The sequence below is a fragment of the Hypanus sabinus genome, chromosome 2 (assembly GCF_030144855.1).
Source record: "Hypanus sabinus isolate sHypSab1 chromosome 2, sHypSab1.hap1, whole genome shotgun sequence".
Classification (NCBI taxonomy): domain Eukaryota; kingdom Metazoa; phylum Chordata; class Chondrichthyes; order Myliobatiformes; family Dasyatidae; genus Hypanus; species Hypanus sabinus.
Genome location: NC_082707.1, coordinates 129,476,510 through 129,500,965, shown reverse-complemented (window position 1 = coordinate 129,500,965; position 24,456 = coordinate 129,476,510). Strand labels below are relative to the sequence as shown.

Genomic DNA, 24,456 nt, shown 5'->3' with positions numbered 1-24,456 from the left:
TGGGGCAGAGTATCTAGTAGATCGGGGTATGTAAATGCCTGAATTAGTGATCTGAAATGAAGATGGATAAGTGAATATTGACTTTGCCCTATCAGATTGCTGTGTTACGTTAAATTATTTTGGATTGTTAGACTACTTTTGAACAATGTTTAGAAAGCATGAAACTAAAGTCAGGCTGCTAAAACTGCTTCAGAAGCAGAACTTTTAAGATGTCTACAGTCATGGAGAATGTGGCTTCGTTGCAAGAAGCTTGTGTGCATGTTGCTTTGTTTTATTTTTTAATTCAACATTAGACCAATTATGTTTGTTAGGCCTTTAATGGCAGTTACGGATGCTAGCGTATAGCCACAAATTTGGGCATTAGGGAAGTGTTCCAATGGGGCATATCCTGGAGCAGGAATCAAGTGTCTGATGGAATACTGGGGGGAATGGGACCAGTTGAATGCTGTATTCGGCGTGTCTGGTAGTGTTGCACACACTGGCCGGGTATGAAAGCTTCAGTGGGTGGTTGGAGAAAGAAAGGGATAGGAACTAAATATGGAAGGGTTGAAGAGGTAGGTGGTGAGGGGGGAAGGTTTGTGCCAATAAGAAGACTGAAGACCCATATTCAAATCTTTTAGGAATAGTTCCTCTGCTATCAGATTTTTGAACTGTCCATGAACACTACCTCATTTAGTGTAACAGTTATTTCTGTCTTGCACTTCACTGCTGGCATAAAACATCAAATTTCATGCCATGTCAGTGATAATAAATCTGATCTTGAAGATTTTTGCCCAAAGTTGCTTTGTTTGTAAATTGCTGAACATGGTATTCTTCATAATGACAGATTTTCAGGAATTAAGTATTGAATTAGATTTTGCAAATGCACAAAGGTAGAAATCACCTCTTCTATGGGCATTTTACTATTTAGAATGTGTTTGTAGAGATATTACTGCAATTTTCTTTGTCTCCAGTAACTAGCTTAGAAACAGAGTTCAAATTGTAAAGATTAACTTCGCAGACTAATAGTGATGTAACATTGAAGTGGGTAGAGTAGTGGGCAAAGAAGAGGTAGATGAAACATCAGGAAGTGTATGATCATACACTTTGGTAGAAGGAACAAAAGCATAGTTTTTTTTCTAAATGGGCGGAAAACTCAAATCTGAGTTGCAGAGATTTCAAAGTAAATTTTTTATCGAAGTACATTTGTCACCATATACAACACTGAGATTCAATTTCTTGCGGCATACTCAATAAACCCATAATAGAATATTAACCAGAATAGAGTAAACGAAACACCATTTGTCTTGTTCAACCAGTGTGCAAATAAATACAAGAAGAAAGAAATAATAAATAAGCAATAAATATAACGTGAGATGAGTCCTTGTAAGTGAGTCATAGGTTGTGGGCCCCAACTCGTGTCAGAATACTGTTTATTGACTTTAGTTTGGCATTCAATACTGTGACCCCCTCCAAGCTGATCGCTAAACTTTGCCAGCTTGGTATCAGCTCATCCCTCTGCAAATGGACCTTGGACTTTCTGACTACCAGACCCTAATCTGTTAAGTTAAACAATCTCTCCTGCACTCTCACCCAAACACTGGCGTGCCTCAAGGCTGTGTATTGAGCCCTCTTCTGTACTCCCTTTTCACCTATGACTGCGTCCCTGTACAAGGTTCTAACTCCATAATCAAGTTCGCACATGACACCATTGTGATTGGCCTGATGAGATGGCCTACAAGGACGAATACAGTACCTGGCCACGTGGTGTGCCGACAACAACCTGGCCCTTAACACCCAGAAGACCAAGGAGATCATTGTGGACTTAAGGCATGCTAGGAGCCACACTCAAGTCCACATCTACATCAATGGAGTTGTAGTGAAGTGGGTATCAAGCTTCAAATCCCTCGGTGTCCTAATTTCCAAAGATCTCACCAGGTCCCTGAACTCCACCCTGATCAAATAGGCACAACAGTGCCTTTATTTCCTGCAGAATGTCAAAAAAGCTCACCTCAGTCCCAGGATATTGATGGATTTTTACCACTGTACCATTGAGAGCATACTCACCAACTACATCTCAGTGTGGTATGGCAATTGTCCCAGATTGAACTGCAAAGTTCTCCAACGTGTGGTGAAAACTGCCCAGCAGATTACCAGCACCAATTGCCCACCATTGAGAACATCTACCATAAACTGCCTAGGCAGGGCAAAAAGCATTTTCAAAGATGCATCTCACCCTAACCATGGACTTTTTACTCTCCTCACTAGAGGAGCCTCTGCTCCCGCAATATCAGGCACAGGAAGAGCTTCTTCCCTGAGGCTGTGACCCTGCTGAACCTCATATCACAGTGTTGCACCCAGTGTGCAGTATTGCACCGTCTCAGTACTTTTATATCTGTGTGCTGTAGCACTTTTTATTCGCAGTTATTTTGTAAATAACACTTATTTGCATTTCTTGTTAGATGCTAACTGCATTTTATTTGGCTTTGTATCTGTACTCGGCACAATGACAATAAAGTTGAAGCTAATTTCAATGATGGGGTGAGTGATGTTACCACCCCCCCCCCCCATTCAGGAGCCAATAATCAGCTCCTTGGTCCCACTGACATTGAGTAAGAGATTGTTGTGACATCAACTGCCAGATTTTCAATCTCTCTCATATGCTGATTCATCACCACCTTTGATTCGGCCTACAACAGCGGTGTCATCAGCAAACTTGAAAATGCAATTGGAGCTGTACTTAGCCACACAGTCTTAAGTATAAAACGAGTAGAATAGGAGTCTAAGCATCCAGCCTTATGCGCCTGTGATGATGGAGATTATGGGGAAGATGTTGCCAATCTGAACCGATTTCCAAAACAAGCAATCTACTTTGAGCTTCATCAGAGTAATAGATTATCAGGTACACAGTAAAAGAACTATTCAAAACCATTTTCAAAGATGTCCTCAACTTGAGACAGTTCAAAATGGAAAAGGTGCATTCAAGATTGCACTGAGCGCCACAGACTATTTGTTAAGAGCATACAGAGGCTTGTGAAATTGATGGAAGGAGTGCACCATTTCCCAAACTGCCCACCTATCCCATCTGTGGCAGTCTCTATCTACAATAAACTCATCAGTTTACACAGCGCCCACAAAATCCATGTGAAACCAAGTAACCTTTGACCCAGATGAATTGTAGAAGAATCTTCACAAATACCTAAGAAAGTAGAGATACCGCCATGCTTTCTTAAAACAGTCTGGGTACATCAGACAGCGAAAACAAGAAGTTAATAATCTCAGAGAACTCTCCCAAGAGATTTGGGGAAACGGATGACAGGGTGTAAGTTATCAAGGGTGGAGTGCTGGGAAGTGAAGAGGACACAATGTCTATGCCCAGGGATGTAATTTTGCACTTTAATGGAAGCAAACAAGTTCCAAAGTGGCATGACAGGATGTTGAGATTATTTCATCAGTGGGAGAGTCACCAACAAAGGGGTATAATAACAGGGTATGGGGACAGCCATTTAAAACTGAGGTTCATAAGAATTTCTTGCAGAAGGTGGTCAGTCTCTGGGCTACCTCGGAGTGTTGTGGTGGCTAGATCATATGATGTTAATTAAAGAAATAGAGAGCTTTTTTAAAAGCTTGCAGTATTGAGGACTGGTTGAGGAGTTAAGGCCACTCCTAAGTCTGTCACAATAATGCTGAATGGTGGCGTATGCTTAAGAGGACATTGCTATTTTCTTGTGTCCATTCAGCAGGACTTACAGAAACCTATAGTCCCACATGTCTTGATTGAAAAAACATCAGGATTCTTGAAATGACTTGCACAATCACTATAGAACAACTTGTACTGTCATGGAGTGACTTATCTTTTTAATTGTACTGTTTTGTTTTTGCACTTTTCTTGCTACTGCCCTGTATCATTGACTGCTGTCTGTACCTATGTGCCTATAAAGTTACTGCAAGCGAGGTTTTGAAACGTAACTCAGCTTACACCATGGCAATGAATTTGAGTTTACTTCAGGTATCCATCACTCAGCTGAAGTTAAAGGAACCACACTAACATCTTAAATACGAGAAATTTTCAGATGCTAAAAATCCAAAGCAATACACACAAAATGCTTAAGGAACTCAGCAGGTCAGGCAGCATCTATGGAAAGGAATTAACAGTCGATGCTTTGGACCGAGACACTTCTTCAGGACTGGAAAGGACAAGGGAAAATGCCAGAAAGTGGGGGGAGAAGGAGGATAGCTGGAAGGTGATAGGTGAAGCCAGGTAGGTAGGAAAAATAAATGGCTAGAGAAGAATGAATTTGATCGGAAAGGACAGTGGACTACAGGGGAAAGGGAATGAATAGGGCACCCAGAGGGAGTTGATAAGCAGCTGAGAAGAGGTACGAGGCCTGAGTGGGGAATAGGAGGGGGGGAGGAGGTCAATTTTTTTTACCGGAAGGAGTAATTGATACTCATGCCATCAGGTTGGAGGCTGTCCCAGATGGAGTATAAAGTGTTACTCCTCCACCCATCATGACACAAGAGAAGGTCATGGACTGGAACAGGAATTAAAATGTGCCACCGGGAGGTTCCGCTTTTGGCCAATGGAGCAGAGGTGCTCCACAAACCGATTTACAATAGGGCTCACCAATGTAGAGGAAGTTGCATCGGAAACACCAGATACAATAGACAGCCCCAGCAAATTCATGGGTTAAGTGTTGCCTCACCTGGAAGGACTGTTGGGAGCCCTGAATGGAGGTAAGGATGTAAAAGGGCAAGTGTAGCAACTCAGCTGCTTCGGAGATTAATGGGGAAGGATGAATGGACAAGGGGATCATGGAGGGAGCAATCCCTCAGGAAAGCGAGAGGTGGGGGAAAAGTAAAGGTGTGTTTGGTGGCAAGATCCCTTTGGAGATTGCAGAAGTTGAATATATTAGTTCATGGGGTGGTATGTAAGCGTAAGAAGAATTCTATCACAGTTAAGGCAGTGGGAATATGGAGTGAGCACGTATGTTTGGTAAATAAATGGAGGACACGGGTGAGGGCAGCTTCAATGGTGGATGAAGAGAAACCCTGTTCTTTGAAGGAGGAGGAGGACATCTCTGATGTTGTGGAAATGAAAACCATGTTCTGAGAACAGATGTGGTGGAGTTGAAGCAACTGAGGAAAGGATATAGCACTTTTTTTACAGGAGGTAAGGTGGAAAGAAGTATAGTTAAGATAACCATAGGGATATAAAAGATGTTGGTCAACAATTTGCCTCGAGATGAAGATAGAAAGATAGAGAAAGGGAAGGACGATGTCAGAGATTAGCCATGAATTTAAGGGTGAGTGTGGGGAGGGGGGTGAAGTTGGATGGAAAGCTGATGAAATTGATGAGCTCAGCATGGGTGCATATAGCAGCACCAATGTAGTGGTGTGGTGGAGGAAGAATTGGGGAGCATTACCAGGGATGGCTTGGAACATGGACTGTTCTGCGTAGCCTACGAAGAGGAAGTTAGATATGGCCCTTGTGGCTAAAGGGATCGAGGGTATGGAGAGAAAGCAGGTACAGGGTTTTGAGTTGGATGATCGAAGGGCCGAATGGCCTATCCCTACACCTATTTTCTATGTCTGGAGAAAATGTGAGGAGCCTAAGGAAAAAATTGTTGAGCGTGTGGACCAGTTCCACCAAACGGAGGAAGTGGAGAAAGAATCAGAGAACTTTAAGGCCTTATTGATGGGGACTGGACATCCGTGGTGGGGCCAGGGAATTGAAAGGGAGGAGATCGAGGGCATGAGAAGTGTCACGGATGTAGACGGGAAAGGACTGAACCAAGGGGGATAGAATGACGAAGGGTCTCGGCCCGAAACGTCGACTGTACTTCTCCCTATAGAAGCTGCCTGGCTTGCTCAGCACTTTGTGTGTGTTGTTGTTGGGATAGAATGAAGTCGAGGTCTGAGGACACGAGTTCAATGGGGCAGGAGCAGGCGGAGGCAACGGAGGCCTAAACTTGCACTGTGATTCGCGACAGCTTCAGCTCCACTCCATCCCCTCCCCTGAACAATTAAGGATGATGCAACTCGTTATTTGCGCAATCGTGCCCCGCCCCGGAAGTGACTCAACGGAGGCTGAGTTTGCGATCTCCATTTTGTCGTCGACTTTTATTTAAGCTGCATCATTTCCCGCAGCGGCTGTGAGCAGGTAACAGTGGGGCTAATGGGTGTTTCGGTCTGAAATTAATTTAATCGGTTTCTTTCGGCTCTGATTGAAACGGGGGCGGGGTGGGGTGGGGTGCGGTGAGGTGCCGTATTAACCCCGTAGCCTCAGTCGTGTGATCGATCGGAAGCTTCGGCCGAGGCTGCTGCGCGGGTGGAGTTCGGGCCCTGTGGACGATGCGAATGTGGTGGGTGCTGTGTGTCAAGTGAGGTGAGTCACTTGCGCCAGTGAGGTGAAGGTTGAGAAGCCTTCACTCCCCGCCGCCGCTGTCCGGGTCCGGGTCCGGGAGCGGGAGCGGGAGCGGGTCTCCCTTTTACTAGTGATCAAGGCCCGGGTTAATCGAAGCCGCGAGGCCTTCCGCCGCCATTTTGAGCGCGGCGGCCCTGAGGTGGGGCCTGTAATGAGAGGCCTGTGGAAAGTACCTTCCCCACTCTGCCTGCAACCTGACTCCCTTAACTCTACTAGTGAGAGGCCGGGCCGGCGTTGTTCGCTTTATCTCGCCCCCATTTCGACTTTTAATTTTAAAGCGCAGATTGAGCTGAGCAGATAGCCTGTAACGCAAGGCAGCCCCTGAGATGATTTGTGTTGTAGTTTTTATTTCCGTGATCTCTGTGTTAATATCCGTGCGGGTAAGTACGCGTTCCGCCCGTTGTGACCGCGCCCGCCCGAGCCCCAGCAGCTCCATACTTTTGCCCTTTGCTCCTCTTTTAATCCCATTTTCTTAAAAAACTCGAACAGAACCTGATCCACCGCATAAAATTCAGACTACAGTTACTGCAGCTAAAATCGACCTAATCATTTTAATTTTCCCCCTTCGTAAGTTGCAGATGTGCAGCGATTTTCCTCTTTTTGTTTGTTAGCTATTTTATAAATTGCGTTGGCATGTGGGGTACTGGGTGTTTTCTGACGCAGCCTAAACTCTACTGCAGTTCTCATGTTTTGCAGAACTACCTGTGACTGATTTGGACAACAGGCTAGTCTGTTTTCAGAGAAGTGGTAGGATGATTGTTGTCAGGTGACATCAATACAGTAATCACACCACCTCTGATTAACAGAATCATTGGTACCTCTAATGTTGAGGACAATCAAAAGGAAACTAAATAATGGAAGTCAAACGCATCCAGGCTACACTTAAATATCCCATCTTGTATTAGTAATTCATTTCACTACTAGCAAATTGCAGTGCTAGTACAATATTTTAAAACTACTTTCCTAATCCAGGCTTTGTACTCCCTGGATGAAAAGCAGAGGCATGTGTTAATGTATTTGAAACCAGTTATTGGTTTTTCATTGATATTACCTATTGTGGCAGTTTCTGTGTAAGGAAGGTGAAGTTTCAATAATTGCCATTTTTAAATGAGTTAAATACTGCAGAGACTGCTGTATAAGTATTAAAATTTGTAACAAGAAATCAAGTTTTATTTTTTTCCCATATTTTTTTCTAGGTGTTCCATTATTCAGGATGAGTTGTCGTGTGTTCATTGGGAGGCTCAGCCCTCATGCTACTGAGAGAAATGTGGAGAAGTTTTTCAAAGGATATGGGCGAATTAAGGAAATCGATTTGAAGAATGGTTTTGGATTTGTGGTAAGTTTATTATTCCTGCAAGTAACATTGCAAAAAGCTTTATCTTGTTAAACTCAGTAGTTTTTGTAATAACAGTATTTGAAATGGAGGTCACATTTTCAACACAAAAAAACCCATTTGACTCAACATATTCATGCTTTATTTAACTCCCATGTAATTCTCACTCATCCATGTATAATCTCATCCATTTTCTATTCTGACAGCCTTCTAGGGCAGAGGTCCCCAACCTGGGGTCCACGGACCTCTTGGTTAATGGAAAGGGTCTGGTCCAGGGCACAGTGGAGTACAATAACATTTTGACTTTGGAGTTCAGATAATTAATTTCCTATCACCCAATTCCACTTGGTGTAACTTTGTGAAAAATGAAACCATGTTTCTCTTATGCAGTATTGTAATCTCTGGGGGAGTGTGTCAGCAGTTTGATACTAGATTAAAAAGCTCAGTGAATACCATATTTTATTGAATTGGCTCATCCCCTATGATCTACTGTAATCTTGTCACTCTGGCTACATTTTTTTTGTGCTTCACTGCACATTCAGATATTCAACTTCTCACAGTACTCCTAAACTGCAATCTAATTTGTCTTGTTTTATGCCTGTTGTCCAACATCACAGGTCTTTTGTTTAAACCTGTAAATATCTGTTAACATTGTAGTTTTTGCATAGCCAGGTGATCTCACTTTTAAATATTTTACTCCATAACTTAACCAACCTGGTAAACTGGTATATAATCCTGTTGAATCAAGGTATTGCCAGAAATACTCAGCAGGTTAGCTAGAGAGACAGTTAAAACAATGAATTTGCACGTGATGAGAGTACATATCATAAGATTGTTAATGAAAAAATATGTAATCTCTTTTAGGAGTTTGAGGATTACAGAGATGCAGAAGATGCAGTTTATGAGCTGGATGGAAAAGAACTCTGCAATGAAAGGTATAAAAATGTTTGCTATTGTCTCGGTGTGTGTTTTTAATTATATTTATAAATATTAATAGTTTAATGTCTTCAGAGTTACAGTTGAACATGCCAGAGCGCGTCCTAGAGGAGGACGTGGAGGTGGACGATTTCAAGGCCGCTTTAGTCCACGATGGTCCCGTAGTAGTGGAGGGGGAAGGTGAGTCCAATGTATTCTGCTCTTCGTAGTTTAAATAAGAGCAAGAAAGGGATTGGTAAAGGAGGGGGAACTTCGAGAAATCAATGTTCATGCCATCAGGTTGGAGGCTACCCAGACAGAATACAGATTGGTTGTACATGAATTCTCTAATGGCTTCTGGAGCTGGCTGTGCTGGCAAATTGTTTACTATAGTTAGAAATTTTAAATCTTAATTTTGATCATGAAACCCTTCCACTATTTGTGGTTTAGTGAGAGAAGTTATTCACTTAAGTTATAATCTTTTAACCACTGATGGTCTTTCTAAGCCTGTGCTATGGAAATGAGTTGATTGTTTTCAGAATTTTATTTGTTGCTTCAAATTAACTCAAGGGCACAAGCAGTCAGTTTCAATAAGTGGAGCCCTCTATCAATTCTCTTTCTAGAAATGGGCCTCCCATTCGTACAGAAAACCGAGTGATTGTTGAAAATCTATCTTCACGAGTCAGCTGGCAGGTATGTTACATAAAACAGTTGTCCTTTGTGTTGTAAACTGCTCACAAATTGTAAAATGAAACTGCTAATTCCTTTTGAATTAAGTATAAATAGGGCTTTCAAGGTTGGTCAAGACTCTTTACAGTGAAGGGTACGCCTTAGATTGAAGGCCCACTCATTCAGTCTTAATCCAGAGATAAAGATAACAAGCAAGCAATTGTTATGTAGTCATAGATAATTTGGGGTGAAACTGCAATTTACTACTGCTAAAATGCTGCTGCTCAATTGACTTTGGGGATGGAAAAAAATTGTTGCTGTACCCTTCCTGCATCTAATTACTTAGCTAGATGAAGTTGGCCACAGTTGTAAACAAGGCTGTGGGTAGTGATACAGGTTGAGCACCCCTTATTGGAAATGCTTGGGGCTGAAGGTATTTCTGATTTTGGAATATTTGTATCTATATAATGAGACACCTTGGGGGTGGGACCGAAGTCTAAATATGAAATCCATTGCATTAATAGCTATATCTTGACGTAGTTTTATATAATATTTTTAATAGGTGTAGGTAGCTTGGCCGCTCAGGTGGGCAGTCAGTGGCTGTTTGGCATCAGCATTATTCCCGACTTGGAACTTGCGTGCTACCAATAAGCTGTCTTTGTCTTGCACTTGTTCATCGCATATGTACTGATGGCAGACATTCAGTGTATTAGATCTTCATAAAAAGCTTTCTTGGCAAACGTCACTGAATTTTTCTGCAGCCTCGTGATCAACAGATGTTTTATTGTAACAAATTTTTAAAATTTTAATGCTCTGCCTGTTGAATGTTCACTATTATCTTCAATTTTTAGTTTGTGGTGATATTTGTTTCATGGTCAGTATACCGTTAAGCAGTGTATGTTCACTCTGACATTGACAAATCCCACTCCTTCAATACAAGATTGAGATAATCTTTATTTTGCTTTCTGTGCTGTTTCTCATTAACTTCTGTTCATTACATATGAGGTAATTTCTCAAAGCTAACTGTGATGCAGAGATCTGCCCATTGTTTGGCAATCTTCCCAGCACCTTATGGAATTTTCCATTTGTGATGTCAAGTCAGTACACAAAATTTAGGATATCAGAGGTTTTCTGACTTTGGAGTTTCAGATAAGGAGTGCTCAACCTATATTTGTTGCATTGGTCTGCATATTATTTCAAACTCAATGCTTAGTGATTACCGATCTGCATTCCTTTACTGTAAATTGACTTGGTCAAATACAACATATCGTTCTATCATAGCTGTTTTGCAATTCCTTGTATTAACTTTTGAAAGCTCTTCTGTTGCGATTCCATGTTCCATTGTGCAAATTTTAATCTTCTGTTTAGTTTTGCTGATTTTGTTTTTGGAAGGCCGGAACCTGAATTCTCAGAGCTCCAGCACCATTAAATTTGAGTATTTGCTGAGTGTCTGAGGTGATGTCAATCCTGTTAGCCCCATTGCAAGAAGAGGAATATTTGAAGTGAGGTTTGGGTTAATGCCCATGATTTCTCACAAGACTTCCTTTCAGGTGACTGGGGAGGGGAAATAGATTCTTGCCCACACAGAAGGCAAGTACTGGGCATATTATCTGCATTAGTGGGGAAGCTGATTAAATGCTTGCCTTCTGTGCAAGTAAATAGTGGTATCGAGGAGTTTGTGAACTGCTTACTTTGCAGTACTATTTAGTTAGATTTCCGGAAGTTCAGTCAATTTAACCTGTTTGTTAACCTTGAAAGCCTTAAGTATGACATTTGTTTGGTTTTTATGCTTAATGTTTACAAAGTTTAACCAAATATTAAAACCTTTATTTACCAGCCTCTCGTTATGTCGTGGGCCTTGTGACGAGGAGTGCCGTTGGTTTTCCTAATCGCTTTGGCTTGGTCTCTTGGGCCTAGTTGAAATGCCAGTCCGCTCCTTCGTTTGTCATTTGGTGATCTAGATCTGTGTATGGTGAGCACTTGGTTAATGCCAGTGCTCCGTGCTGCGCCCCGAAAATGGTGTCTTCCTAAAGTCAAGAGTTCTTGGCACCCTCTCTAAGATGAGGTCCTTGGTTGAAAGAAGTGGGAGAAATTCGCTAGTAGGGTTGGTTGGAAGCTCGATTGGAGTGAGGTGAGGAGTCCTTGGTACGGCGCAAGAGTAGCAATGTTTGTTCCTATGGCAATGTCAGCGTCTGCCTTTAAAGGTTGGGGCGATGTCCGGGAAGGCTCGCATCGAATGATAGCATCGGTCAAGTGGGTGGTGAAGAGCACCATCTTGTCTGCAGTCGTGGTGGTACCTCTCCAAGTGATTGTTGCATTTGGCTGGGTGAATAGCCTAGGGAATTGTACAGGAAGGTAATACAAATTTTGTATTTAGAATTGTTTTTAAACAATTTTTCCAATAATCTTGTATATTGGAAAACAACAGAACAAGTGTTTTAATATGCTGCTTTTTACATAATTGATCTGATCTTGTTTAGGATTTGAAGGACTTTATGAGACAGGCTGGCGAAGTGACTTTTGCAGATGCACACAGACATAAACTCAATGAAGGGTAAGTTTACAAGACAAGTTGGTATCGTGACAGCATGAAACTGCTGATCTGAACAGAGTGTCTGTTGATAAAATCAGTAAAAGTGATCATATATGTTAAACATTGAATTGGGGTTTTCATAGCCTGATTTAAGATGCTAAAATAATGCAAACAATGTGTTAGCCTTACACCTAGAATTTGGTTTTGAATTTGAACTGTAGTTTTGTATATTAATTACTTCAGAATTACTATCTTACAGTTTTTGTATGGTTTTGAACATTTTTTCTGATTTCTGCAGATGTCAGTGATATCTTGACTGGTTTTAAAGTTCTGTTTTCAAAGCTAGATTAACTTGATCAAAATTTTGTTAATGGTTGGGTCCTTTCCTATTTATAATATGAAATATTGAAATTCAAACCTTATGATGACACTTTGGATCTAGCTTTTCTTAGTAGCCATTATTTTGGCCTGATGTCTATGCATGTTGCCATTTAGCTCAATTATTCACTTACCTGCTTAGATATTTTTTGCAGCAATTTTGTGTACATTCTCTGATGTGTTAATGAAGCCATTTTTTCTCACATTTCATTTTTCATTCAGAGTTGTAGAATTTGCCTCCTATAGTGACTTGAAGAATGCACTTGATAAGTTGTCTGGGACTGAACTTAATGGAAGGAGGATCCGACTGATTGAAGAACGTAAACAATACAGGTAAATGCTGGAGACTGCTATCTGGTATTGGAAAGAAAGCTGTTTGGTTACACCATATTGCATTCTTTTGGGGTGTGCTGTGAAATTTTGGTTGAAAGCTAGCATTTTGAGATACTGATTTTGTAATAAACACCAGTTTTCAAAAGAGGATATTTGATAACAGGTTGAATATTTTGTATTAGAGAATGTCTTGAGTTGCAGGTGGGTGGTTTAGTAGTACAATCCATTCTTGTGCATTTAGAATTTCAGGTTGGTGATTGTGCATCAGAAAAAGACATTTGGGAAGCATGTGCATTTTAACGTGGCAGAGGAGAAGTGAGGGAACAAAGGAGATGTCGATAGGGTGGAAACTTGTAGGCTTTGCACTTGGCAGCTGAGAAAAGATGAAGGCTTGTTGATTGGAGATATTTCTCTAAGAGATCTTGTAAATGGAGGATAAATAACAGGATAGAGATGAACATAGATCTGTAACATAGGAGATCATGCAGATGGTGGAATTCTGAAGTAAGGGAATACTTGGTCAATGGCATTTGTTGAAAAGGCAAAGAGATAATGTTACAGGTGGACCTGTTGTCAAAATTGTCCAGTTCTGCAACATGCTGGAAAGACTTAGAAAAAATAATTTGCTAAGGAAATTCAATTAAATTTGATCACAAGTAAATTAAACGGACTTTGAAGTAGAGGGCTTTATGATATTGTGGGGAGTGGAACCTTGAATGGTGAGTTTTGAACTCCCAAGTAATACAGCCCCTTTTATGCATGTACAAATTGATAACAAGTGCAAATGTTTGATTAACCTTGTGAATTAGAAAAGATGAGCTATCACAAGAGAACATGCGGTTCTCTTGTGATAAACTATACCTACAGCAACAACCAAAAATTAAACATTCAGTCCTGTGTACAAACAGTTTCTCATATCCTTGAGTCTAATTCTTACAAGAGAAACAACTGCAAGTGTTTATTCTAAGAATCTCTGCTGTAAGCCAAAGCCATATCTATACCAAACTAAACTACAAACTGGTTTCCATTCTCAAAAAGGCAGTGTTAACCCTTTGTCTATCAAAATCTTTAACTTGCAGTATTCTCCACTGAATTGAGTGTTGTCCTCAGGGCAGTTATATGCTAAGTCATATGATCAGTTACTCCTCTGGGCTTAATTTGAATGGTGATAAGTCAAATTCGGAGGTAGGATATAATCTTAACTGGAAATTCAGGATTTTTCTTGATTTGTGAATTGATGTGTTTAAGAATTGAATTCCTGCTGTCCTGGTGCATAAATGCTCAAAGGTACTTGACTTCTACAATTCTAATTTTCTTTTCAGGTCTCGGAGCAGGTCCCGATCCCGTAGCCGCAGTTCGTCACGATCTCGCAGCCGAACACGTAGCCGATCTCGGTCCAGAGGCCGCAAGTCCTACAGTAGGTCAAAGAGCAGGAGTCGCAGTAAAACACGTTCTCGTAGTCGATCACCTGCGCCTGCTAAGGAGCAGAAAGGCCGTTCTCCTTCACCAGCTAAATCCCCAGAGTCGGCAGAGCGCCCAAGATCTCATTCTCGATCCCGGTCTTGTTCACGGTCAAAATCCCGATCCAGATCACCTTCTGCTGAGAGTGCTGAATGAATATTGTTTGTTACTTCATAAATTGGACTTTTACCCTAAGTGAAAATTGGTGTACTATAACTATAAACCAAGTAGGAATCAGTGAATTTCTGTCAAAGGATTACAAATTTCATTTTAAAAAGGCACAATATGTTTAACATGCAGTACTTTTGACTTGCAATTCAGTTTTGTTTAGAGAAAGTAATTTACATGCTATCAATATTGGTTTCATTAGCTAATCTTTTTTTGCCTTTCTATAATAGTGAATACAATTCCATTTTTTCTTATGCATTGCTTCAAATAGATAGCCCACAAAATTGTACATTTACATTGATTGTGTGAACATGTTTCTGTAGTTCTTTTCTGCCTTGGTTCATGCGTCTGAGATAATTTTCCAATTGCTGGATGTTTCAGAAATTCTGTTGCAGCAAATCTTCAATGTACCACTTAGTGTTTTAAGTATACAGGGAAAGAATGTGTTGTGTACACCCATTTTGTACATTAAATATCTACCTTGGTTTGCTGTAATTCTTGCATTTGTGCAATGGGCAAATTTACATGCTATGAATAACCTGGCCCTAATACCTGTAGCATTGATATATTTACGGTAGAGTTGTAAATTGTACTATTTTATGTCCATGGGAAAACATGGAATAAGAATAAAGGTAGATGGTATTCCAGAGCTTGAGTGGCAGTGTGTTTTTTAAAGTTGTGTGATACAATGCAGCATTTCTGCTTTATTTACTTATGCCAAACATTGACAGTTCATGAGGCAATTTCAGGACACAGATTTGAAGTACAGTTGGCCCCCCTTTATCCGCGAATTCAACGAGTCATGAAAACCCGGAAGTGCTCTTCCATCACTTGTTCGAGCATGTACAGACTTTTTTCCTTGTCATTGTTCCCTAAGCAATGCAGTATAACAGCTATTTTACATAGCATTTACTTTGTATTAGGTATTGTAAGTAATCTAGAGATTTAAAGTGTACGGGAGGATGTGTGTGGATTATTATGCATCAGGATCGAAAAAAATTGGAAGTTCTCTTAGTAAGTCGGGACAGGTACATTCGGTATTATTTAGCGTCTTAGTATATATATATATAACCTTTCTATGCATATAAAACACTTAAGAACGTATGTTTCAGCGCCAGGCTCAGGAACAGAAGTTCCAGACTTCGATCCAGTGACAGACCACTCTAGAGTGTGCTCTCCACCATGCCAAGTTGATGTGGAGGATCAAAACCCAATAATTAAACCACTGTTGCTTAGTCATAATTGTAGCTTTCATTGGGGCAAAGCCTTTCCCACTTTATCATTTAAAATTGTTCCAATCGTTGACCAACGTAGCCTAACACTTTTCCAATAACTGATGGCATTTCACCTCTTTCCGATTGCTTTATTATTTCCACTTTATTTTCGTGGACAGAAACCCTGCGGATTCAGAGCTCTACTGCCAGGTCCTAATGTCCACTGCACTAAAACAGGTTAAATAAGGTCTGGGGTACTGCTGGGTCCTAAGGTCCACTGTATTGAGACAGGTTGAATAAGGGACTTGAGCATCCGCGAGGGGTCCCAGAACCAATCCCTCGTGAATAAGGAGGCTGACTGTAAATTTCTTTAAAATTAAACATAATTCCCAAGATTTGAGTCTACTGTTGGGTTAGTACATTTTCTTTCAGGAAGTTGATTTATGGTGGTGTATGACTCCAGGGTGAAGATACTTTTCACAGCTGTAAACCTAAGGTATAGTTTTGATCTTTCAAAAGGGGTCTTGGGATAAGACTGACCATCATTGTGTTCAACGAGTTCCTGTGGCCAATCAATCATTTGCAAGGGTATAAATATTTTCAATTTCTCTTGATGAACCAACACTTTTGGTTGTCATTTATGGCTTAGTAAATTCTATGATACATGTATGTAGATGGAAAAGAATTAAAGTGAAGAGATTGTCCAGAATTTGTGTTTGAGGTTAACTTGATTTATGACCATTGGTTCCAGTTTTGCTTTTTCTGACTTGCAAGCATCAATAAATTTTCCTAGTTTTATGTTGTTGCTTAGTTTCTATTCAGAAGTAGTAAACTTGGATCTCCTTGAAGTTGACAACAGGCTTGATTGTATGATGAGGCTAAACATTCTTAAAACACTTCCTTCAGTGTTGCCTTTGAAGCAGGTATTCTGGCACTGGAAATACATGCCAGCTTTTGTAGAGAAACAAAGCTGGTCAGCTGCAGAACAGTGGAAAAAAGTAGTCATGTTAGTGTGGAGATTTTGAAGCTGTGGAAAAGGTGTTGCTTTTAAATCTGAAATGAAGGAGAATGCTGGAAATGCATAGCAGTAAAGACAGCAATGAAAAGAGACAATAGGACAACATTAAATGGATGAGAAAACATCAAAAGGACCCAGTTCTGACAGACAAAAAAAGCCTGGTTACCTGAAACTGAATTCAATTCTGAGTCCTGAGGGCTTAAATGTGCATAATTGATGAGCATATGATGGACTTTGTCGAAAAGTGTAGGAAACCAAAGAAATTCCATAGTTGTGAGATCAAAATACAGATTGGGTGACTACTTTGCAGGATTTCTTCATCTGAATATTTGTAGCACTTGAAGTAAAATTTACATGGCACTTGCTATTGCACCTTTCTGCAATAATTTCTTAACAGTTAATTTATTATCGAAGTGTGTATATGTCACCATATACTTGAGGTTCATTTTCTTGCGGACATTCACAGTAGAAGAGAAATGCTATGGAATTTTTTTTTAATAGAATTAATGAAAAACTGCAAAAGAGGATTCTCATTAGTTGGTACCAGTACATTTTGGCCCAATTAGCCAAAGTTTCATGGGAATAATTTAAAAGGTAATTAAAAAAAGACAAATTGCTGTTTAACTGAGTAAAAAAAATATTTAAATGAAATACATTATCAGTAGTACTAAAAAAAGCTAAACTAATAATCAACTGAGGAATTTATCTAATGTATCCTACAATGTTAAACAGAGCAGTACCAGCACAGAAACAGCCTGTTTGGCCCATAGTGTTGTGCTGAATCAGCTAAAAAGCAAATCAACAGCCAAACACTAATCCCTCCTGGCTACATCATGTTCATATCCCTCCATCTTTCTTATATCCAAGTGTCTACCACAATACCAGACAGTGCATTCCAGTTATCCATAACTCACCCCTCACATCTCCCTTGAATCTCCTCTTCAATGCACGTCCTCTAGTATTAGACATTTTAACCCTGGGAAACAATCTCCATCCACTCTGCTTCTCATAATCTAGTAAACCTCCATCAGATATTCCCTCGGCCTCCGAAGCTCCAGAGAAAACAACTCAAGTTCATCTGGCATCTCATGGTAACACATGCCCCCTCAACCAGGTAGCATCCTGGTAAATTCCTTGTGCATTCTCTTCAAAGCCTCAACTTCCTATAATGGGACAACCAGAACTGTAAATAATCCAGATATGGCCTAGCCAGTTTTATAAAGTTGGATCATAACCTGATTTGAACCCATTGCCTCGACTAATACTGTAAAGCAAGCTTTCTATAAGCCTGAACCACCTTAAGACCTGTGTAGCCACTTTCAAGGAGCTATGACCTGGGATCCCAAGATCTCTGATCAGCAACACTGTTAACCTTGCCCTGTACTGTCTCCTTGCACTTGCCCTACCGAGGTGCAATGCCTCACATTTATCTGGGCTAAATTCCAGCTGCCATTTCTCAGCCTATATCTACAACTGGTCTAGATTGTGCTGTATTCTTCGCCAGTTTTCTACACTATCCGTAACTCCTCCAATCTTGGTATCACCTGCAACATTACTAACACACCCATCTACATTTTCATCCGACAAACATCCGAGGTCCTAGCACAGATCCCTGCAGAACTCCACTAAATACAGACCTCCAGCTCAAATAAGTCCCCTTGACCACTACTCTGCGCAAGCCAGTTTTGAATCCAAACAGCCAATTTGCTACAGATCCCATGCAGCTTAATCTGGATTAGCTTCCCATAAAGAACTTTGTCAAAGGCTTTACTGACCTTGTTCCCTTCTTAAATAGAGGTACAACATTAGCCATTTGCCAGTCCTCCAAGACCTGCCTGTGGCAAAGGAGGATGCAAAGATACCAGTCAAGGGCCCAGCAATCTTCTCTCTTCCTCCTTAAATAGTCTGGGCAAAATCCAATCAGGCCTTGGAGATTTATCCGCCTTAATACTCATTAGGAGACCCAGCACTTTGTTATACTTGAGCTCTAAGTGCCCTAACCTCACTGATCTCGTGGTCCTCCATACCCTTTTCCTTGGTAAATACTGAAGGAAAGTACTCATTAAGTACCTCACTCATATTCTCAGCATCCAAGCAAATGTCAACCAACAACCCCAATCCTTAAGTGTTCTTTTGAATGTAAACGAATAAAATCAGCACAGACACCTAGTGTAACATGTACTGCTTTCATACAATGCTTTTGATCATTCTATCTTCCAAATCTTCATTGTAACATTCGTGATGATTGTCAAAACCTTTAAATTCCAAGTAGTTCCTAATTAGTTAAAGTAGTGATATAATTTAATTTCATTTACAGCCATTTCTGGCGTGAATACGAAATCGTAGTGAGCAAGCAGTTCCTGAATTGTCTTACACAAACACGAGGAAATCTGCAGATGCTGGAAATTCAAGCAACATACACAAAATGCTGGTGGAACGCAGCAGGCCAGGCAGCATCTATGGGAAGAAGTACAGTCGATGTTTCGGGTCGAATCCCTTTGTCAGGACTAACTGAAAGAAAAGATAGTAAGAGACTTGAAAGTGGGAGGGGGAGGGGGAGATCCAAAATGATAGGAGAAGACTCGGAGGGGGGGGGGGATGAAGCTAAGAGCTCGAAAGTTGATTGGCAAAAGGGATACACAGCTGGAAAAGGAAGATCATGGGACGGGAGGCCTAGGGAGAAAAAAAGGGGGAGGGGAGCACCAGTGGGAGATGGAGAGCGGGCAATGAGTAATTGTGAGAGGGGCAGAGAGACAAAAAAAGAGGGAAAAAAAAGAAAGTGGGGGGATAATAAATAAATGAATAAGGGATGAGGTAAGAAGGGGAGGAGGGGCATTAAAGGAAGTTAGAGAAATCAATGTTCATGCCATCAGGTTGGAGGCTATCCAGATGGGAATATAAGGTGTTGCTCCTCCAATCTGAGTGTGGCTTCATCTTGACAGCAGAGGAGGCCATGGATAGACATATCAGAATGGGACGTGGAATTAAAGTATGTGGCTACCGGGAGATCCTGCTTTCTCTGGCGGACAGAGCGTAGGTGTTCAGTGAAATGGTCTCCCTGTCTGTGTCAGGTTTAAGCAAAACAGTCTCCCAGTCTGCGTCGGGTTCAGCGAAACGGTCTCCCAGTGTGAGATCCTGGTTTCTCTGGCGGACAGAGCGTAGGTGTTCAGCGAAACGGTCTCCACCAGCATTTTGTGTGTGTTGCTTGAATTGTCTTACTGCTTATTTTTCACCAACTATCAGTGAAAACTATCACCAACTATTCACTGTTTTTTGAACACAAACACTTGTGACTGACGCTACATAAAAACTTACAAGCACGGCATAGTGTCTAATGGCCAAGCAAGTGCACATTAGATAGATATCCTGAAAAAATTCCAAAATCTTTTAATAGTTTCAATAAACCTTCATAAAAGTGAATTATTTCCCCTGAATGATTCTGCTTCTATATATGATGACATTCCTTTTAGAATTACAGACTTATTTAAATATTTAGGTATTATCATCGCTTAAAATTATTATGACCATTATAAAGCTAATTTGGTTCCTTTAGTGGATTTTATGAAGCAATTATTTTGTAGATGGAATCCACTTACACCTTTGTTAGTTGGCCGAATTCATACAGTTAGAATGACGATTTTACCAGAATTTTTATATATATTTCAAAATACCCCTATTTTTTTAACTGAGAAGTTTTTCAATTGGGTTGACTCTATTATTTCATCTTTTGTTTGGAATAATAAAAGACCAAGAATTGGTAAATATCATTTACAAAAATTAAAAAAAGATGGAGGTCTTGCTTTGCCTAATTTAAGAATGTATTATTGGGCTGTTAATATCCGTTATATGTGCTTTTGGTTATATTGGGCTGATAGAAATGAACTGTTGTATGATAGTAGAAATGATAGTATGCACTGTTCAGGGACGCACTGAAGCTTGGGGCAGCCACCATAAGAGCCCGGTGGGGAAGGACCACGGTTTAGGGTTCTTCTCCCGTGGGAGTGGGAGGGGTCGGGTGGCAGGGAGTATATCCCTTAACAATGGTGTGTAAAATTGAAACAACAGACTGCCATGTGAATGGCAAGAACATAGAATAGTACAGCACATTACAGGCCCTTCAGCCCACAAGGTTGTGCTGACCCTAAAACCCTGCCTCCCATATAACCCCCCCCCCACCTTAAATTTCTCCATATACCTGTCTAGTAGTCTCTTAAACTTCACTAGTGTATCTGCCTCCACCACTGACTCAGGCAGTGCATTCCACGCACCAACAAGCCTCTGAGTGAAAAACCTTCCTCTAATATCCCCCTTGAACTTCTCTCCCCTTAAAGCCATGTCCCCTTGTACTGAGCAGTGGTTCCCTGGGGAAGAGGTGCTGGCTGTCCACTCTGTGAAGAAGTGTGGAAATATATAGAATATACTGGAAACATCTGTAAAGGATTGAGAGTCATTGAATGGTTTATTGTACATAGTTTTATTTTTGAATAAAGTATATTTTGTTGATTTGAAAAATCAGCGCCAGACTTCGGAGTGAAGGTTCCAAGTTCGAATCCAGCCGGCCCAATTGCACATTTTCCATCGCTGGGTTGAGCATTGAGCAAGCAACTCGGCCTGTTTGCTTCTTCCCCAGCAACAAATGATGGGTCACCAATGATCTGAAGGCTCTTCTCAACCACAGAAAGAGAGCCGTTAAATCAGGAGACATGGAGGAATTGAAACAGGTGCAGAGGGAGCTAAAGGAGAGGATCAAGGTACAGGAGAGAGCTGGAGAACCACCTTGGGCAAAGTAACACACAGGAGGTGTGGAGAGGCATGAAGAACATCACTGCCTTCAAATCAGCCTAGCTGTGGAGCCTTGGAATGCAGCCATGACTGAGTTAAAACAATTCTTCAATAGGTCTGACAATTGTCCTCCTGTTCACACCCCCCTCAGCACACCAGCTCAGGCTCCCTCAGAACTAACACCCCCTCCATCCAGAACAACACAGGCTACCATTGCCTACTCCCCTCCTTGCCCTGCACCTGCCTTCCACACCTCCGCATACCAACTGCTATTGTCCCGATCTTTACCTCCCCCAGCCCCCACCTTCCACCAACTCCCCAGTCATCATGGACTCACCTTCACTAGGGAGCAGGTGAGAAGGGCTCCGGGGAAACTCAGACATGGCAAAGCCAGATGGTGTGAACCCAAGGTCCTGAAGGAGTGTACTGAACAGCTGTGTGGAGTTCTCCAGCGCATTTTCAATCTGAGTTTCAGTATGGAAAGGGTCCCGACTCTGTGGAAGTCATCATGTGTGGTCCCAGTACCCAAGGCCCAACCAAAAGTCTTGACTGACTACCGTCCAGTGGCCCTGACCTCATACATCATGAACAGAAGCTGGTCTGGGCTCACCTCTGACCCCTGGTCAGATCAGACTTCTATCCCTTGCAGTTTGACTACCAGGAGCACATTGGAGTTGATGATGCTATCATCTACTGCTGAACAGAGTCTACTCCCATTTGGATAAGCAGGGCAGCAAGGTGAGGATCACATATTTTGATTTCTCAAGTGTCTTCAATACTATACAGCCCTCATTGCTGGGGGGAAAGCTCCATTCAGTGAAGGCTGGTACTTCCATTGTCTCCCGGATAATGGACTGCCTGACTGGCAGACCACAGTTTGTGTAGCTTCAGATCTGTGTGTCAGACACTGGGGCCCCACAGGGGACTCTATTGGTTCCCTTCCTGTTTATTCTGTAGACCTCAGACTTTAGATACAACACTGAGTCATGTCATTTGCAGAAATTCTCTGATGACTCAGCAGTAGTTGGGTGTATAAGGGGAGGACAGGAGGAGGAATACCAGGCCCTGGTGGAGGACATTGTCAAATGGTGCAAGCTGAATCATCTGTAGCTCAATGGCAGTAAGACAAGGGAGATGGTGATGGACTTTAGGAAGACTAAGCCTGCACTGCTCCTCTGTTACTATTGATGGTGAGGATGTGGATGTGGTGAGGACCTACCTGTACCTGGGGGTGCACCTGGATGACAGACGAGTGGAGCACCATCACAGAAGCTGTGTATAAGAAGGGCCAGAGTCGCCTCTACTTCCTGAGGAAACTGAGGTCCTTTAGAGCATGCAGGCCCCTCCTTCACGTGTTCCACCAGTCTGTTATAATCAGTACAATCCTCTATGCGATGGTGTGCTGGGGCAATGGAATCAACACGGGTGATGCCAAGAGGCTCAAGAAACTGATTAGAAAGACTGACCCTGTTATTGGAGTCAAACTGGACATACTGGAGGCGGTGGTAGAACAAAGGATGCTCCGGAAAACCTTGGCAATTCTGGACAACGTTTTTCACGGTCTCCATGCCACCTTGGCTGAACAGAGCACCTTCAGTAATAGATTAAAACAACTGGGCTGCTCCAAAGAGTGATATATGAGATCATTCTCTATAATGAGCCAACCTGTAGCCGGGGAAGTGATGACCCCCTCCTGTTAGACTGTTAGTAACCTCTGTTTACCACACCCTGCTATTACGGATACCCTATGCAATATTACCATCACTTCTTAACTGGACAGTGTGAAAGTGCACCATTACTGAATAATATTACAGTAATTCTTGCACTACCATCTTATAAGTGTGAACTTGGAAATATTGTAAATCTTATCATTTTTGACTTGTACATCTTATTTTTAAGATAACTTTTTTATTCTTTCTTACTTCTAATATTTGCAAATCTGTACACTTGCAATGCTACTGTGACACTAATTTCTTTTGGGATCAATAAACTATCATTTTCATTTAAAAAATCTTTTTTATTAGTTATATTGAAGATTAACAAAAATAAAGATACATTAAGTCAATATATCATTATGTACAATAAGGAATTAAATTAGTAAATAATTGATTAACAAAGCTAAGCAATATATCAATATTAATAAGAGAAAATAAAGTGTTAAATTTTTTTTGAAAGAAAAAGAAGGAAAAAAAAAGAACCCCTACTAACTGAAAAAAAAACCCATTGGGAGCTCAACCCCAGAGCTATGCACCATACAAGCTTCCATGAAAAAAAAATCAATCACCAACTCAAATCCACTTAAAGAAAAATTCTGAAGGAAACCATATTAATTAACTCAAATCAGATGATTTGTGCAATGAACCAAATTTGCGGGCAAATGAACCCCACCTTTCCTCAAAATCAAATCGAGGATCAAAAGTTCGACTTCTGATTTTCTCTAAACTAAGACATAACATCACCTGAGAAAACCATTGTAGGAGCAGAAACATCTTTCCATTTCAACAAAACAGCCCTTCTGGCCAATAATGTAACAAATGCAATTACATGTTGGTCTGATGGAGAAATAACATGAATATATTGAGGGATTATACCAAATAAAATTGTCAAGTTATTAGGTTGTAAATTAATTTTTAAAACTTTAGAAATTGTTGAGAAAATAGACTTCCAAAAATGTTTCAGTACAGAACATGACCAAAACATATGTGTCAATGTGGCTGTCTCGATTTTACATCTGTCAAACTATCAACATTAGGAAATATTTTAGACAGTCTCTCCTTAGTCAAATAGTAACGATGTACAATTTTAAATTGAATTAAAGAGTGATTGGCACAAATCGAAGAAGAGTTAACCAACTTCAAAATCCGCAACCAATCTTCTGTTATCAGAGTCATGTTAAGCTCTCTATCACAATCTTGCTTAATCTTAAGTGAAGGGTAATTGTGCTGTTGTAACAATAAATTATAATATTTCCCAATAAACCCTTCACTAAAGGATTCGTTTTTAAAATAATATCTAACAGGTCAGAGTCTTGTATATATGGAAAATTACTTAAGTATTTTTGTAAGAAGTGTCTGACCTGAAGATATTGCAGGTAATGTGAATATGAGAGAGAGGATTTAGTTACTAATTTCTCAGAAGACATCAATCGGCCATCTTGAAACAGATCTGTGAAGGAATAAACTCCTTTATTCCTCCAAAGAAGAAAGGTAAGATCACTTAATGAAGGTTTAAATAAATAATTTTGAT

At 40.8% G+C, this 24,456-nt stretch overlaps 1 protein-coding gene across 3 annotated transcripts; it reads left to right on the top strand.

The window, feature by feature from the left end:
• The first annotated feature begins 5,992 nt into the window (after nt 1–5,992).
• Nucleotides 5,993–14,843, top strand: LOC132383719 (serine/arginine-rich splicing factor 5-like). 3 transcript variants are annotated; one of them, XM_059954910.1, is made up of 8 exons: nt 5,995–6,142; nt 7,603–7,742; nt 8,604–8,674; nt 8,751–8,855; nt 9,278–9,347; nt 11,804–11,877; nt 12,457–12,567; nt 13,890–14,843. In XM_059954910.1, exons 2-8 carry the CDS (start codon nt 7,620–7,622, stop codon nt 14,182–14,184), a joined length of 849 nt encoding a protein of 282 aa, XP_059810893.1. In that variant the 5' UTR covers nt 5,995–6,142; nt 7,603–7,619; the 3' UTR covers nt 14,185–14,843. The 3 variants fall into 3 exon arrangements, with proteins under 3 accessions (XP_059810909.1, XP_059810893.1, XP_059810900.1); XM_059954917.1 differs by lacking the exon at nt 5,995–6,142 and adding an exon at nt 6,227–6,367; XM_059954926.1 differs by lacking the exons at nt 11,804–11,877; nt 12,457–12,567; nt 13,890–14,843 and adding an exon at nt 11,161–11,671 and having other exon boundaries at nt 5,993–6,142.
• The last annotated feature ends 9,613 nt before the right edge of the window (nt 14,844–24,456 follow it).

What these genes read in the sequence shown, in the direction of transcription:
- LOC132383719 (XM_059954910.1), top strand. Translation starts at nt 7,620, where the DNA reads ATGAGTTGTCGTGTGTTCATTGGGAGGCTCAGCCCTCATGCTACTGAG. An exon ending in AGAATGGTTTTGGATTTGTG is followed by an intron (nt 7,743 to 8,603) that starts GTAAGTTTATTA and finishes AATCTCTTTTAG; the next exon opens with GAGTTTGAGGATTACAGAGA. An exon ending in AGACATAAACTCAATGAAGG is followed by an intron (nt 11,878 to 12,456) that starts GTAAGTTTACAA and finishes TTTTTCATTCAG; the next exon opens with AGTTGTAGAATTTGCCTCCT.